The sequence below is a fragment of the Dromiciops gliroides genome, chromosome 4 (genome assembly GCF_019393635.1).
Source record: "Dromiciops gliroides isolate mDroGli1 chromosome 4, mDroGli1.pri, whole genome shotgun sequence".
Lineage (NCBI taxonomy): Eukaryota > Metazoa > Chordata > Mammalia > Microbiotheria > Microbiotheriidae > Dromiciops > Dromiciops gliroides.
The window spans coordinates 270,907,153-270,925,661 of record NC_057864.1 but is presented as its reverse complement, the minus strand read 5'-3'; the positions used below and the strand labels follow the sequence as shown (position 1 = coordinate 270,925,661).

Here is an 18,509-nt window from a genome sequence, read left to right as displayed (position 1 = left end):
GGAAAGAGCCTTTGAATTGCCAATCTCAGAGTTGTTGGGGGCAAAGAAGGGCAGGGAAGGGGAACCACCTCTATTAACACAAATAAGCAGCTCTCCTGCAATTCTTCATCTTGCTTGGAGTAGCTAGCTGGCTCAGTGGATAGAGTGCTGGGCCTGGAGGCAAGACAGACTCATTTTTCTGAGTTCAACTCTGGCCTCAGACATTTATTTACTGGGCAAGACATTTAACCGAGTTTGCCTCAGTTTCCTCATCTATAAAATGAGCTAGAGAAGGAAATGGCAAAGCACTCCAGTATCTTGGCCAAGAAAACCCCAGAGGAGATCATGAAGAGTCTGAAATGACTGAATAACAACAACCAAAGTCTTGCTTGGGGGTACTGAAGAGTTAAGTGACTTACCCAGGATCACATAATCAACCAGTAAGCACAAGAGGAAGCAGCTGAATCCACATCTTCCTGACTCTCAGACTAACTTGCTATCTACTTCTCTACTATATATGTTATTAGTCTTATTCCCCTATACTGATAATGAGGATCTTTCCAACACAGGCAATCTACTCTCCTGATTCAAAAGTATTTTAGTGTCATGTCATGTCACATCGAAAAGGCACTAACAGGTCATTTGATCCGTTAACATGAAGACTGCAAATCAGAAATAAATAATTTGGATAAGACTACCATCATACAATAATATTGGTATTATCATCCTGTGTCAATATACCATGGTCATTATTTGAAGGATTAGGGGTCCTTCCTTTGTTTATTGCCTCAGCAAAGGGATCCTCCTCATATGCCCTAGAGCCTTATTCTTGGCATATTGCTCATCTATAGCAAAAACCTCTCAGATTAGTGTGTTTAACAACTAATCACAGGTAAGAGGATATATAAGGGTACAAAATATATGTAGATGAGTAGTTGGAGAATACTGATATGTTCATTGTGGGAGAAGCTTTATGGAAATTGCTCAATTCTAGACATCTCTGTCCAGGTAACCAATTCAAATCTGCTCCCAGCTTAGGTCTTTCCTTTCCTGGTGTACTAAGAAGTCTATATTCTTTATGTGATTTCCTTCAGTGTCTAAGGTGAGCTCTTCTAACCACTCACAGAAGCAGTCTCAATGTTCAATGCCGGTATCTCCACTAACCTCTAGACTCACATAGCCAATTTCCCATGGGACATTTTCCACTACTACTTCAAACTCAACATTGCAGACCTCAACTAACCATTATTCCCTCCTAAATCTACCCCTCCTTCCAACTTCTCAATTTATGCTGATTGTGCAATCATTCTTGGGTCACCCAAGTCCCAAAGATCACAGTCATGTTTGATTCTCTTCTCCTTCCACCCCCCAACCCCTCCAAATCTGATCAGGGTCAAGTCCTGTTGCTTTTACCTTCACAAGATCTCTTATATCATCTCCTCCTCCTCTACTCATTCAGGACCTCATTGGAGTTAATCATTTCTCTCTTGGACTGTATTGTGATATTCTCCTGATTGGTTCTCTGCCTTCAGCCTCTCTTTTAATCCATTCTTCATAGGATCATAGACTGCAAGCAAGAAGGGACCTTAAAGATCTACCCATTCTAACTCCTTCATTTTAAAAATGAGAAATATGAGGTTCAGAAAGATAAAGTGACTTCCAAGGTCACATGGTTTAATAAGCGTTAAAGGCTGGGACGGCTGCGCTGACTCGGTCATGTGCACCGCATGCAAGATGGGCAAATTCCTAAAGACCTACTCTAAGGCAAGTTAGCCTCAGGCCAAAGACCTGCTGGACACCCCCAGCTTCGCTATAGAGATGTATGCAAGCGAGACTTGAGGGCTCTGGGAATAGACACCGGCAGCTGGGAGGAGATGGCCAAGGACTGTGCCCGATGGAGTTCAGTACTCAGGAGCAGCTTGCGCGCAGCTGAGATGGGCCTTCAAGCTCGGGAGGAGGAAAAACAAATGAGACGCAGGAACCTACGGGCAACAGAGAGCACAGTTTTCCAATGTCCTCATTGCGGTGAAAGCTGCGGCTCCTGTATCAGACTGCACAGCTACACTGTGGCCTGTGGCTCTTCAAGGCGCTGATCCATGGTCGTCCGAGACTGGTGGAAGCCTAGTACTACTAAAGGCTGGGATGCTAAGGGGTCGCAGAATCATAGAATCTAAAAGATGAAAGGCATTTTGGAGGCCACTTAGTCAATCCATATCTAAACAAGAACCTTCTTACAACATGCCCAGCGAATGATCATGATCCTTCACATGAAGGTATCAAATGAAAGGTGAGCTTTCTAGCCCACAAGGTAACCTGCCATACCTTCAACAGCAACTCAGTTCCACATCTACACTCACACCACTACACCATGTGCTTCTCACATAGCTGCCAAAATAATCTATCTAATTCACGAGTCTGGTCATTATCACTCTGCTCAAAAACCATCTGTGGCTCCCTCATCCCTGTAGGATAAAATACAAATCCCACAGCCTGACATTTATGGCCACTTTTAACCTGGCTCTAAACTACCTGCCCAAACTTACTTCTCATTATTCTCCTTCATGTACTCAAAGAACATTCCTGACAGCTACTCCCTGAGTTCAACCTATTAGGGCTATGCATTCATTCATCCCCCATGCTAGGGATGCACTCCCTTCTCACCTCTGCCTGGCAAAATTCTTCTTTTTCATTAAGGTGCAAGCTCAGATACATGAAGCTTTTCTTGACCTTCCCCATAAGGGCGCTGCAGGAGGCCTAGGAGCTGCTGAGTAGGAGCATAGAGTTCCAAGGTGGGAGGAAGATGACCAGTGCAACATGGTGGGTATAGGACCAACTAGATTTGGTGAACTCCTAAGCACCTTTGCTTTCCTTGGTGGATGCAAAGAACAAAATAAAATGTTAAATGTTTTGCAAAACTTGTTCTATAAATGTGATTCTTATATAACCTATATAAGATTACTTTCTGTCTTGGGGAGCAGGGAGGGAAGGGAGAGAGGGAAAAATTTGAAACTTAAAATCTTACAAAAACAAATGTTGAAAAGTATCTTTACATGTAACTGGGAAAAATAAAATTCTATTAAGATTGGAAAAAATTTTAATTAAAAATATAAATGTGATTATTATCATTATTTCACAGGGAGTATAATATGAAAGCACCTTGGACTCAAGGTCAGCAGACAGCTAGGCTTGACTCCTGCCTCCGACATTTCATAGCTATACAACCATGGGGAAATCTGAAGCTTTCCAGCCTCGGTTTCTTCATCAGTAAAATAAAATACCTGTTAAATATTTCATAGGACTACAGTGAAGATCAAACATATATATAAAAATCACTTTGCAAATCTAAAACTATAAACATTAGCTCTTACTATTGTTTTTATTTTCAGTGCTGAATAGAGAGTTCTTAAATTGTATTGGATACACAGGGTCCATTGACCAAATGCCTTTTTGCCTTAGCCCCAGAATAATATCATTCTGGTTTATGGTTTGTTGAGTCAGAGGTTCAGGTCTGTTGCCTTCTCCTTCCTGTTATGTCATAGTATGGCCTTCCCCACATTTCTTAAAAGAGCAGGCTACCTGCTCTGCTGCCAGGTATCTTTCCCTACATAACCAAGCACACCACTTGCCTATAAGTTTACATAGGCGTTTAGAGTTTATGAAAAAAGTTCAATTATAAATTTCAAACTTAGTCATGCCAGAGTGAAAGCTGTGAACTATTAACCAAGCAGTCCAAAATGGAAATAGAAATGGAAACTGCAAAAGATTCTGTGCTTCAGGAACTGCATTATCTCTCTCATTTAATTCCTCCCCCTAAGTGCATCCTCATGATTTCTCTGTATTTCCCTAATCCGTCTAACTTTGTTAGCTCACTGGGCAGGGACTATATCTAATTTCATGCTCACTTAAGCCCTGTGGAAGCTCAATGTCATAACATTCCCAGCTCTGCTATTGGTTCTCTGACTCAAAGTCAATCTTTCTCTGGAGAAATTTCCAGAATTTTTTTTATCTCCCAGTTCCCAAGGATGCAGTGAGGATAAATGAATACTATCCAGAGATTGCTTTCAGCTACCTGTGAATGAGAGATTCAGGGTCATTCTATGTAACTAAGAGAAAATTCTTTAAATACTGAAGTCAGTAACAAAAACAGGAATGGGCACCAAGGATGCCTATTCACCATAGGCAAGTGATTATGGATGGCAGGTGTCTTCCCCTTTTTATCTTCCTTCCTCATAACTATTTTAATCCAGTGAAGAAAGAACAGATGTTGCTACAGTGGGGGCTATCTTAACAAGCTACAGAGCTACATTATCCCATCAACATTATCTAGTAGGGCAATTTCTAATTAAGGAAATATTTTTTGTAAATGTTAAGGCATTTATTAAGCACCTATGATGTGACAGGTGGGGCACCCAAATCATGCAGGAGATAGAATGTTGAGCTTGAAGACAGGAAGATTCATCTTCCTAAGTGCAAATCCAGCCTCGGACAGTTACTAGCTGTGTGACCCTGAGCAAGCCACTTAACCCTGTTTGCCTCAGTTTCCTCATTTGTAAAATGATCTGGAGAAGGAAATAGCAAAGTACTCCAGTATCTTTGCCAAGAAGACCCCAAAATGGGGTCATTAAAAGTCTAACGTGACTGTAACGACTGAACAACAACAACAAAATGTGATAGGTGCCAGGAATAGAAATATAAAAGTAAGACCATCCCTGCCCCCCAGAAGCTTACATTTACTTAATAAGAGGAGATACATAAAGGGGAGTGATGGCAGAAAAGAGAATTTTGACCTGAGGAATCTCAGAGATGGTGAGTGGACCTATAGAACATTTGATTCCAGTAGCATTCCAATAGCAATAACAATACTGACTTGACTACTGTTTCCAGAGCAAGAGGTGGGGTTAGGCTGGGACAAAGCCTGTTTTCATATGGCTGGTATGTGAAGTATAGTCGCATATAGCAGTTTAGGTATTTTGCACGCACTGGCCTACAAATCAGGACAACCCAGTCCCAAGATGCAGTTCCAAAGCAAAGTTGATTGGTTTCCCCAGAGACAGGGAACACACTCTCTTAAGGTCCAAGACAGAGGGTCTCTATTCTATATGGGGATCAGAAACAGGGCAAATGGCAGAGATACAGGCTCCTTTCCTGGTAGATGATTGGATTGGGATGGTGAGGAATAATAGGGGGCAGGTAAAGAAGAAAGATTCTTGATACTTTGAACTTTTTTTTCTAAACTATTATGGAGTTCTAAGTTTCAAAAAAAAATCAAGACAGTAACAATAGTATGTGGAGGAAAAAATTAAAAAGCTCGAGAAATCAGATTGTTATGCCTAGCCTGCCACAGGTTCATTCTGTATAGTTCTCTCTGGAGTGAAGAGAATGAAGTGACAGTGAATTAAGTGTTTGGTGCCTGGGGGGAATATGTTTCTAAGAAGTCTCCCAAACATCTAAAGAAGAGTTCATCTGATTAACTACTTTGAGATTAAAAAAAAGATGCTATGAATCCTGACTGTTTCGAAAGAAACCAAACAACAGAAGACAAAACAATTCCATAGAAACTCTTACTTGAATTGTCTACCAAGACTTTGGGCAAGTGCTGGCGCTTCAACAGGACTGGGAAAGGATCTCTCCCATCATTCCGTTCATGGACTTCTCGCACTTCCACTGTGTCATCAGCAAGATAGTAATGAATAATATAGGTTCGACTCTCTCCAAACATGCTATCTGTATCATCCCAAATTGAATAGAATCGGAGGACCTGGAGGAATACAAAACAATTACTCAGAAAAGAAGTTATGCTCCATCCTCCCATTTCCTAAGAAGGGGGCTTGACTTTTCTTCTTTGTCCTTCGTTTTTTACTTTATTTAACCTTTTTTTTTTTGAGGCAATCTGGGTTGTCTTAGGTCCTCCTGACTCAAAGGCCAGTGTTCTATCCACTGTGCCACCTAGCTGCCCCTTCCTCTTTGTCATTTAAAATTTAGACATAAACAACGATCAGCGGGCATCAAGGTGGCAAAGTAGCTTCCCTGTGATGAGCTCAAGAAAATGAAAATTCTTCTAAGGGCACTAGAAATATTGAAATAACTATCAACAGTCAGAAATGAGTAAAAGATATAATCCATAAAGAAATCAGAGGTGAACAGCTCAGTTTATTTTTTAAATATGATTTTTAATAGATATTCTTTGTTCCTACATCACCTTCATCTTGAATATATCCCTCCTCTACACTTCTCAGGGAGTCCTTCCTTGTAATGATGGGTTTTAAAAAAGGAAGACCTCAATTAAAACCGAAATACTGATCTGTGATTAACATCAGCTGAGGTACAAAGAGTAACTGTTTCTGTTCACAGTAACATATGTATCTTTTTTTTTTTTTTAGTGAGGCAATTGGGGTTAAGTGACTTGCCCAGGGTCACACAGCTAGTGAGTGTGTAAAGTGTCTGAGGCCGGATTTGAACTCAGGTCCTCCTGAATCCAGGGCCGGTGCTCTATCCACTGAGCCACCTAGCTGCCCGTAACATATGTATCTTAATAAAGTTATGTTAAAATTGCTTGTATATGTCAAAGGAAGTGTTAAAGAGAAGTTGTAGACCCTGCCTCTCCAAATAGGGGCACCAAAGCCAAGATCTGCGGACAAAATAAAAACAGTAGAGAGACCTGCTGCCTCTCTGAGGCACGTATCCAAGACCCCATAGAGACTCTCCCAAGATTAATCAAAACAGATGATACTCCCCACTTGTGATGATTCATGAAGGCACAAACAGTATTGCTTGAAGGAACTGAAAAAAAATTTCCAAAGATTATGAAGTCTTGGGCAAGAAACTGAAGATCACAAGAGTTTAAATTGTTTTTTTCTTTACTGTTGTCCATTGAAAGCAAAGGATGCTGAAAAGAAACAATTATTCAGGAGATGATTACCTGACTAAGATGGTGGCATACAAGGATGGGAACAGGATTTTTGGATAATGGCTTAAAACATAGGAATAATATATCCCTGACCAGGGAAGGAGCACATTTAACAAAAGCTGATTAAGGATGTAATTATAGAGTTTCTGGCAAATCTAATAAAAAGGTCTTTAAACTAAAGAATGGAGGAATGATAAGACTGCATATATATATATATATATATATATATATATATATATATATATATATATATATATATATATATATATATATATATATACAGAGAGAGAGAGAGAGAGAGATCCATCAAAAGAACAATTATAGTTCACAGAAGAACAGCAATTGGGAGACAAATTCACAGGAGACAAAATCCAAAAAAGGAACAAGTAATAAAACTCTTGGTCTCAAATGTCTATACATAAATGGCAAATGTCTAGGCAACAGGGGTGATGGAACTAAAAATCCTAATAGAGGGAGGAAAATTTGACCTCATTCCTAAGACTTGGTGGGATGAAACTCATACCTACAAAATGGCTCTACAATAGAATACTTTGTTCAGAAGAAATAATACAGGCAAAAGAGGGGATAGTATCATTATATAGTAAGAAGACACATTCATCAGGAAATCCAAAAACCAGAAAAGGGAAAGGATAATGGAGAATAGAGTGAAGCTAACAGAAAGAGAAACTTAACTTTTTTTTGTCTTTAAAGTTTACTAGAAACTACCAGGACATAAAAAGGAAATAGAGGAAGCATTTGGGAAATAGATCATTGATCTGGCATGGAGGCCTGATGTAATTGTGATGGGGAACTTCAATTATCCAGACATATTCAGGGGCATATGCTTTCTCTTTCTCTCACTTTTTTTTGCTGTTGCTGTTTGCTCATTTTTGTACTCTATTTCTTGATTTGAAACTTTATGTTAATGTTGGACTCTGTTCCTGGAATGAGGGGGAGGGGTTCTGTATCAAGCACTTTTCCATACTGCTAAAAGTAGAGCAAATGAACAAACAAACAAACAAAAAAAGCTGACCATGAAAAGCTACTATGGTGACAGGGAAGATAAAGACACAAATTTAGAAGACCCTGAAGTCAAAACAACTACAAGCAAAGCCTCAAAGGAAAAAAAGCTAAATTGGACATAAGCCCAATGAGAATTCGTAGAAAAAGTAAGAAATGGTTTTCAAAATCAAATAAGAATGGGAGAGGAAAAATTAGGTAAAGAAATGAAAACAAAGGAAGAAAATTATGAAAAGACAATTAACAGCTTAGCAAAAGAGGTACCAAAAATTCAGTGGAGAAAAGAAATCCTTAAAAAGCAGAATTCACCAAAGAAAAAAGTACAAAATCTCACTCAGGAAAATAATTTCTTAAAAATGAGAACTGGGAAAGCAGAAGTTAATAACTGCATGAGACTTCAAGAGACAATAAAACAAAGTCAAAAGAATGAAAAAATAAAAGAAAATGTGAAATATCTCATAGGAAAAACAACTTACTATAAAAACAGATTAAAATAATTTAAGAATTACTAGACTACCTGAAAACCATAAAGAAAGAGCCTAGCTATTATATTTCAAGAAATTATCATGGCAAACTGCCCAAAAACCCTAGAACCAGAGAGTAAAATGGAAACTGAAAGAATCCACCAATAACCTCCTAACAGAGATCCTAACATGAAATCTCTCAGGAATATTATAGCCAAATTTCAGAGTTCCCACGTCAAATAGAAAATATTTCAAGTAGCCAGCAAGAAACCATTCAAATATCGTCGAGCCAAAGTCAGAATCACACAAGATTTAGTGGCCTCCACATTAAAGAAGCAGAAGATTTGGAATATAATAGTCTGTAAACTGGGATTACAACCAAGAATAACCAATCCAGCAAAACTGGGTATAATCCTTCAAAGAAAAAAAAATTGGATATTTAATGGAACTTTCAAGCATTCCTGATGAAAAGGCCAGAACCGAGTAGAAAATCTGACTCTAAATACAAGACTCAGGAGAAGCATAAAAGGACTCAATAAGGTTTAACTGTTGACCTATCTACATGGGAATATAATACATATATCTTCTAAGACCTTTATAATAATTTGTACAGTTAGAAGGATTCTACATAGAAAAAAAGTATGGGAGTGAGTCAATTATGTTGGGATGATGTGAAAAAATGGAGAATTAAGAAAGGGATGTCCTGGGAAAGGGAGGAATGGAGAAGAAGAATTGGGGAAATCATTTCCCATAAAAGAGGCACACACACAGAGTTGTGTATGGAAATGTAACTTACCCAATAGGGAAATGGGAAAAGGAAAAAAGGGAAGGGGTTGGCGAATGATAAAAGAGAGAGCAGATTAAAGAGAGAGCACATTATCCTGTGATAATGGGATAGAGGGAAATACATAGTTATTAATCATAACTGTGAGTGTGAATGGGATTAGTTCATCTGTAAAATGGAAGCAGATAGCAAAATAAATTAGAAACCAGAATCCAACAATGTGTTGTTTACAAGAGACACATTTAATACAGAAAGACACACACAGAGTTAAAATAAAGGGCTGGAGCAGAATCTAATATGTTCCAGCTGAAGTAAAAGAGACAGGGCTAGCAATAATGATCTCAGACAAAGGAAAAGCAAAATAACTAAAAGAGATAATCAAGGAAACTACATTATGCTAAGAGGTAACATAGGTATTTTGGGAGATTTGGGAACTCAAATTTTATAAAGAAAAAATGTTAAAACAAATTAATGGGGCAGCTAGATGGCACAATGGATAGAGCACCAGCCCTGGAGTCGGGAGGACCTGAGTTCAAATCTGGCCTCAGACACTTAACACTTACTAGCTGTGTGACCCTGGGCAAGTCACTTAACCCCAATTACACAGCCAAAATGTTAAAAAAGAGCCATAACATCTTCATCAAAAAGAGGTCATGTCACATTAACCCTTTATCACAGAATAATTAAAACTAGTAGTTGAGGGTACTCCTGTAGATAGAGTTTACCTCACTGATGGTTCATCACCTATTTTATTTGCAGTTGGGGACAGGCAAGAATTAGTTATCCTTTTTGATCTTGTTCCCAGAATTTCTGATTTATACCAGGCTTCCACAGATCTCAGGCACTAAGTCACCATGGTGCTTAGCAATTTCATTCTGCTATCTAGTATTTTTGGTATCTGCAGCTGTAGGAAGGCAGGGAAGGAGGGAGAGCCCGGTAAGGGGGTTCCAGAGTGGATATAAGGAGGATATGAGACTGGGGGTTAGGGTGGTGATCAGGGTTCAGAGTTCTGTCGTACCCCAAATGGAGCAATCCAGACTGACAGCCCCTAGGAAAGGGGACAGAGAAGGTAAAAACGGAGAGGAGGTACAATGTATGGGAAAGCTGTGGAGGGACACAGGGTGGGGGCCAGGTTATGATGGAGATAGAGGGGCAGGTGACTCTTTTTGAACATCAGTTTCCTCACCTGCAAAATGGGAATAATTATATCCCAATATTATAGACACTACGTACGTCACAGAGTTGTTGTAGGGAAAACATTTGTAAACTGTAAAATACTGTTTAAATTTTAGCTATTATTATTCTAAAACTATAAGGCATTTGCATGGCCACATGAGAAATACTAGATACAAGTTATAGCACATTTGCTACTTCATGTCATATTTTGTCTGATATAAATGTCTATGAAGTTCTTTTCTATACTTGTTTCTATATAAAATCTAAATTATAATATTCACTGATACAGAATATTATATTTAGCTCTCATCAAAGCAAAATCCCCAAAGATGAAAAATTCCTCTTTGTTAAATGTGGGGGCTGGCTTACATGTAGAAAGCAAATTTGTCATGTTTTGATTTATACTCCTGAGAATTAATGGAACAAAACTGTGGTCTACTGTCATAAGTAGTTATCTCTAGAAATTGGCTTTTTGTTTAGCACAGTCACGGAGATGGGCCTAAACTATGCTGGTCTTATTCATCTCTGTTGGGATGTACTGAGATAGCTGGTGTTCTGGCACTTTTAATAAAAATAATATCCTTATATAATGCTTTGAGGTTTGTAAAACATTTTCTTCACATCAATGCTGTGGTAATGTTTTACAGAGAAGGAAGTTGAGGCTCTAAGGGGTCCTGTGACCTGCCCACTAAGTATCTGAGGTAGGATAAAAACTCTGATTTCCAGAATCTATGTCCAGTTCTCTATCCTTAACAGCAAAAGGTCCCTCAAAGATACCCTGCCAGAGAATGCACATCAACCTGACAAAATTTAACAGAGAGGAAGCTGGAATAGTTTTTGTCAAATTACTATTTTGCTATCAGAAATTCAACCAAATTCACCAGCTTTGGGATGCCTCTAGATGTTGTAGCTTTACCAAGGATTCAGTGAGAATTACCTGTGCTTTAAAAGAAGATATGGTGAATTTAGGATCTGAAACAGGAAGCAGATGTAACTTAAGAGTGTTGTTTTTTCATGCTGCTTAGCTTCTTCAGGGAGTTTAGAACTCAAATTTTCTTTTTAAATGAATGTTAAAAAATAAACATAATTTTTAATAATGATAAAGGGGTTGGTTTCCGAAAAATCTGGAAAGACTTATATAAATTGATACAAAGTGAAGTGAAGAGTACATAATAACTGCAGTATTTTAACAGTAACCAACTGCGAAAGACTTAGTTATTCCGATTACAATGATTCATGATAATTCCAAAGGACTCATGATGAAAAATGCTATCTCCTTCCAGAGAAAGAACTGATGAATTTAGAGTACAGATTAAAGCATATTTTTTCACTTTATTTTTCTTCTTTGTGTTTTTTTCTAACATAGCTAATAAAAAATTGTCTTGTATGACTTCACATATATAAATGGAATCGTATTGCTTGTGTTCTCAATAAGCAGGGAAAGGGGTCCATGGGACAGTGAGAATTCAGAACTCAAAGTAAAAAAAAAAATGAATGTTTAAAAAATAATAATAACCCCGAAAAGGAAAAAAGTTTTTGTTGATGTATTTTGGCTTTTTTACTTTAAAACTTCAGTACTTTATACGTGATTTCACTCAACTCAATTCTACAAATTGGGTTGGCTCTCAGACATAAAACTAATGTATTCCTACAGCCATAATTCTGGCTGAATTCAGAGAGCATTATACCTAAATGGACAAAACAAAGTTTTATCTCATCTATCAAAATAGCCTATTCATTGCTATGGGCAGGAAAATTTGAATAGGGGAACAGACTAAATCACTATTGATCAAAGAAATGCAAATTAAACAACTCTGGGGTACCACCTCACAGCTATCAGAATGGCTGATAAGACAAAAAAGAATGGATGTTGGAAGGGATGTGGGAGAATGGGTACACTAATCCACTGTTGGTGGGGTTGTGAACCAGTCCAACCATTCTAGAGACCAATTTGGAACTATGCCCAAAGGGCTATCAAAACATGCATACCCTCTGATCCAGCAATACCACTGATAAGTTTATATTCCAAAGACATCAAAAAAAAAAAAGAAAGAAAAAGGGTACTATTTGTACAAAATTATTTACAGCAGCTCTTTTTGTGGTGGCTCAGAATTGGACATCAAAGGGATGCCCATCAATTGGAAAATGGCTAAACAAGCTGCGGTATATGATTATAATAAAATATTATTGTGCTATAAGAAATGACAAGCAGGATGATTTCAGAAAAACCTGGAAAGACTTACACGAACTGATGCATAGTGAAGTAAACAGAACCAGGAGAACACTGTTCACAGTAACAGGAATACTGTATGATGAAGAACTGTGAATGACTTAACTACTCTCAGCAATACAATGATTCAAGACAATCTGAAAGCATACCATCTGTCTCCAGAGAAAGAACTGGTATTGATTGAATACAGACTAAAGCTTTCTTCCTTCCTTTCTTTCTCTTCCTTCCTTCCTTCCTTCCTTCCTTCCTTCCTTCCTTCCTTCCTTCCTTCCTTCCTTCCTTCCTCCCTTCCTCCCTTCCTCCCTTTCTCTTTCTTTTTCTTTCTTTCACTCTTTTTTATTTGAATCTTCTTATACAAAATGGCTAATATGGAAATGTTTTACAAAATTGTATATGTATCAGATATATCTGATTGCTTACTACTTCAGGGATGGGGCAGGGGAGGAAAGGTGGGAGGGATAAAATTTGGAACTCAAAACTTTAAATAAAAACATTTACTAATAGAAATAAATAAAATTTTGGTTAAAAAAAAAGGGTAGGGGGATCAGAGCCACTAAGGTTCACTTACCTTTTTATCAAAGGTGAGAAATTGTTTAAATTGGTCAAAGTCTGATGGAGTGACATACATGCGGAGAGGTTTTTTCCGTATTTCAGTGTATGGGTCCAAAGCCATTTTCTCTGGTGGATTAATTTCAATTCCTTGACTCTCTAAAAATACCTAAATTAATTCGAAACACAAAATAATCATTTATATTCCTGGAATATTATAGAAGGTAAAATGAACTCTAATTAGGCAAGTAGAAACTATTGATTGTTACAGATAACATGAAATAAGGTTTAGGAGTAGGGAACTCTTGACCTTACTGCCTACTCAACTAATAGCACATCCAGTCTAATCTGGGGAAGTCATGTAATACCACATTTTAATCCATCCATTTATACAATGGAGATTATAATACTTTCTTCTCCATAACCTGAGCTACTAATACTTGGGCTTTTTAAAAAACTTCAAACTTCTCAGTTCTACCCAATAATACAAAAGAGATGTAGACACCAACCAACATCTGTCTATTTGTGGATAGCAAGAAGGAGCTGGCCTGAGTTGGTTGCCAAACTAGATGTCTTACAAGTGTTGGAACCTGGCACTTCCCTCCACAGTGTCAAAAGGACAGAAAAGTCAAGATAAACTTTTGAATTCGAATCTTGAGTTTCATTTTGTTAGTCCATTCAAATCAATGTAATGAAATTGTTTTTACTGTCACTGTTGTTTTCATCTTGACATTCTGTCTCCTTAAAGGCTTCATTCAATTAATCAATCAATCAACAGGCATTTATTAAGCACTTAGTGCCAGGCACTTCACTAAGCACTAGGGATACAAAGAAAAGGGGGGGGGGAATGATTGCTGCCTTGAAGGAGCTCACATTCTCACGGATTTGACAATAAATGGTAGAGTAACTGGGAAAAGGAATGGGGAAATACACTGGATTGAGATCCGAACATATTTTAAAATTGGAAATACAACTGCAGAGGATGCTTTAGGGCATATTAGTAGTATGACATAATAAAGAGTATGAGGCTTTTGTAAAGAATCATGAGGGGAGCCAAGATGACAGAGTAAATAGGAAATTGCCTGAACTCTCCCAAATCCATCTCCAACAACTATAAAATAGCACCTCAAAACAAATTTTGGAAAGGCAGAACCAACAAAAAAATGAGATGAAACAATTTTCCAACCCAAGACAATTTGGAAGGTTACCAGGAAAGGCCTATTTCATTCAGGTCAGAAAGGAGGGCAGTCCAGGGCAGGTCGTGTACTGGCAAGGCAGCATCAGGCACTGCCTCAGTAAGTAAGCTAGGAGGAGGCGCTGAACCCCAGTGCAGGTTAGTGACCAACCTCATGCCCCCGACCCAGACCCAGGTCCCAATGCAGCACAAGGAGAATGACCAGGAGCTCCCTGCAGCCCCAGGAGGATAGCTACCCTCTTATTATCCCTAACCCTCCTACCTCCCACCCCATTCCCCACCCCTCCAAAGGTCCCAGTGCAACACCAGGGCCACTCCACCTCTACAGGCTCCAGCATAGTACCAGACAAGATCCCTGGTACACTCCTTCCCCTGTGACCCTACTGCAATACCAGGCTAACAGCCAGGGCCTGCAATCCTCCCATAAGAAGCTTTGGAAGAGTGCACCTTCCATCCTAGGAGCAGAGCTCAACTTTAAAAGTAACAAAATAGGATGGGAAAAAAAAGAACAAGAAACAAACAAACAAAAAATCTGACCATAAAAAGTTATTATGGGGGGTAGCTAGGTGGTGCAGTGGATAGAGCACCCGCCCTGGATTCAGGAGGACCGGAGTTCAAATCTGGCTTCAGACACTTGACACTAGCTGTCTGACCCTGGGCAAGTCACTTAACCCTCATTACCCCGCCAAAAAACAAACAAAACAAAACAAAAGTTATTATGGTGACAGGGAAGATCAAAACACAAACTCAGAAGAGGTCAACAATGTTAATATGCCTATATTCAAAACCTCAAAGAAAAATGGGACTTGGTTTCAAGTCAAAAAAGAACTCTTGGAAGAACTCAAAAAAAGACTTCAAAAATCAAATAACAGGGGCAGCTAGGTGGTGCAGTGGATAAAGCACCAGCCCTGGATTCAGGAAGACCTGAGTTCAAATCCGACAGACACTTGACGCGTACTAACTGTGTGACCCTGGGCAAGTCACTTAACCTTCATTGCCCCACCAAAAAAAAAAAAAAATCAAATAACAGAGGTAGAAGAAAAAATGGGGAAAGAAATGAGAAAGATGCAAGAAAATCTTGAAAAAAGAATCAATAGCATAATAAAGGAATCACACAAAAAATGGAAAAATATGTATAAAAACACTGATGAAAATTCCTTAAAAATGAAAAAGGCTGGGGCAGCTAGATGGCGCAGTGGATAGAGCACCAGCCCTGGATTCAGGAGGACCTGAGTTCAAATCTGGTCTCAGACACTTAACAATTACTAGCTGTGTGACCCTAGGCAAGTCACTTAACCCCAATTGCCACACACACACACACACACAATTTTTTAAAAAATGAAAAAGGCAGCAAAAAAAAAGCTAACTGAAAAAAAAAACTCCTTAAAAATTAGAATTGGATAAGTGGAAACTAATGACTCCATGAGACATGAAGAATCAATCAGACAAAATCAAAAGAATGAAAAAAGAGGAAAAAATATAAAAGACCTCACTGGAAGAATCAGGAGACCTAGCTTGGCTTAAGTTCTACTCTAACTAGCTATAAAATTCTAGAAAAAGTCATTCTCCATACCTAAGTATTCTCTGTACTCAAGAATCTTCATCATTAAAATAAAGTGACCAAACCATTGTGAGCTCTTAGATTCTTACTTTTATGATTTTACAATACTAGCTTTTGTTGTGTTTTTTTTGTTAAAGAGAGAGTTATATCTGAGGATATGATAGGAACAAAATTATTTTCTTATTCAGAATTCTAGACCAGTGTTAAAATGTGATTTTAAAAAAAAGGGGGCATCTAGGTGGCACAGTGGATGAAGCACAGGCCCTGGATTCAGGAGGACCTGGGTTCAAATCAGGCCTCAGACACTTGGTACTTACTAGCTGTGTGATCCTGGGCAAGTCACTTAACCCTTACTGCCCCACAAAAAAAAAAGAAAGAAAAAGAATATACATATATGTATATATATAATAAAATAAAAATAAAATAATTTTAAAAAACAACTTAAAAATAAATAACAAAAGGTAAAGCCCAGTTGAGAGGGCTAGCTTGTTTTTTTAATTTATTCAGTTAATGTTAGATACAGGATTTATCTGGGTCAGATGTTTTGCCACACTCAGATCCTTAAACAATGTCTTAGAAATACCAATGAAATCAACAGTTAAATTTAACATATTTACAAAAAATGTAAAATAATTTGGAGTTATGCCTCACTCTCCTGTGAGTCAATTCCCCCTCAAAATGTAGGTATGTCTGAGTGACTACATGAACCTCTAATAAGAAACAATATTTACATTAATTTTAATAATCACAGCATACCTAAAGTCTGTGGCTCTGGTTATTTTCTGTTTTGAAAATCTTAAACACATGTGGTTCAACAATGATATCACATAATTGAAAAAACATTGCTTGCTTTTTTGTTAAAAATTATGTGTTCATAAAAAAGGGAAAGGGACCCAAATGTACAAAAATATTCATAGCCGCTCTTTTTTTGTGGTATCAAAGAATTGGAAATTGAGGGGATGCTCATCAATTGAGGAATGGATAAACAAGTTGTGGTATATGAATGTAATGGAATACTATTGTGCTATAAGAAATGATAAGCAGATGGATTTCAGAAAAACCTGGAAAGACTTAAATGAACTGATGCTGAGTGAAATGAGTAGAACCAAGAGAACATTGTACACAGGATCAACATTTTGTGAAGATCATCTGTGACAGACTTAACTCTTCTCAGCAATATAATGATCCAAGACAATGCCAAAAGACTTATGGTGGAAAATACTCTCCACATTCAGAAAAAGAACTATGGAGTCTGAATGCAGATGGAATTATACTATTTTCACTTTTTTGTTGTTCTTTTGTTATTGTTTTTGTTCATTCTTTCTTTCTCTTTCCTTTTGTTCTGGTTAATGTGGAAATATGGTTAACATGATAGTAATGTATAACCTATATCAAATTGCTTGCTGGCTTCAGGAAGGGGGAGGGAAGGGAGGGTGAGAGAAAAATTTGGAACTCAAAAAATATTTTTATATGTAATTGAGGAAAAAAAATTTTAAGTAAAAAAAATGTGTTCATAAAATCAGCACATCAGTTTTCCTCAAAGTAGCTGGTGAAATGAAGGATAGGTCACCAATGTTTGCAATATAACCGTATTTTCTTTGGGAGTTGCTGCTCAAAAAACAGAGGAATGGCTTGCCTGAAAAGAAAAAACTCCTGGGAAGCTTTCTGCTAAGCCTGGGGTGTCCCCTTTCCTAATACTGAGCCATAAATCCATGCTGAAAAAAGCCAAGTTCAGGGGAAAATTTTTATTACTTTCATAATTAATCAATATTACTTCTTATCTTTATAGTTCATTTCAATTCTGAAAAATTAGTATAAGAACAAGAACAAATTAAAGACACTGTGGAGCAAATTCTCTTCTCTGAAGAGAATGGAAGCCAACCTGTATAAGTCCATGTTGGGATTATACAGGGTAGGATTTAAATAAAGAAAAATGTTAGAGAAGATGTGGAAAAATTGGAACACTAATGCATTGTTAGTGGAGTTGTGAACTAATCCAACCATTCTAGAGATCAATTTGGAATTATGTCCAAAGAACTATAGAAATGTGCATACCCTTTGCCCCAGTAATACCACTACTAGGTCTCTATCCCAAAGAGATCATAAAAAAGAGAAAGGACCCACATGTACAGAAATATTTATAGTAGCTCTCTTTGTGGTAGCAAAGAATTATAAATTGAGGGGATGCCCATCAATTGGGGAAAGGCTGAACAAGTTTTGATATATGAGTGTAATGGAATACTGTTGTGCTGTAAGATACGAGGAACAGGGGGCAGCTAGGTGGCACAGTGGATAGAGTACCAGCCCTGGAGTCAGGAGTACCTGAGATCAAATACAGCTTCAGACACTTAACACTTACTAGCTGTGTGACCCTGGGCAAGTCACTTAACCCCACTTGCCTCACTAAAAAAAAAAAAAAATGTTGAAAAGTATCCTTACATGCTAACTTGGAAAAAAAAGAAAACTTTCAAAATGGCATTTTAAACATCTGTTCTGCTTACATAATTCCAGGGATATATAGCTTATTTTCTGGAGAAATATAAGGTCAAAGCAAAAACAAAAAACACCCAACCTATGCTGATATAGTGTAGCATAGGGAAAAGAGTTGTGGATTTGAAATTAGGAAGAGCTGTATGTGAATCCC

At 37.9% G+C, this 18,509-nt stretch overlaps 1 protein-coding gene across 1 annotated transcript in view; it reads right to left on the bottom strand.

The window, feature by feature from the left end:
• The window catches only part of EFHC1 (EF-hand domain containing 1), a 79,291-nt gene that overhangs the window by 37,647 nt on the left and 23,135 nt on the right, over positions 1–18,509 (bottom strand). Inside the window, exons 4-5 of the mRNA XM_043962547.1 lie at positions 13,129–13,278; positions 5,545–5,737 (exon numbers count right to left, since the gene is read on the bottom strand). Of these exons, the coding sequence (XP_043818482.1) occupies positions 5,545–5,737; positions 13,129–13,278 (343 nt within the window). The remainder of the gene's footprint in view (positions 1–5,544; positions 5,738–13,128; positions 13,279–18,509) is intronic.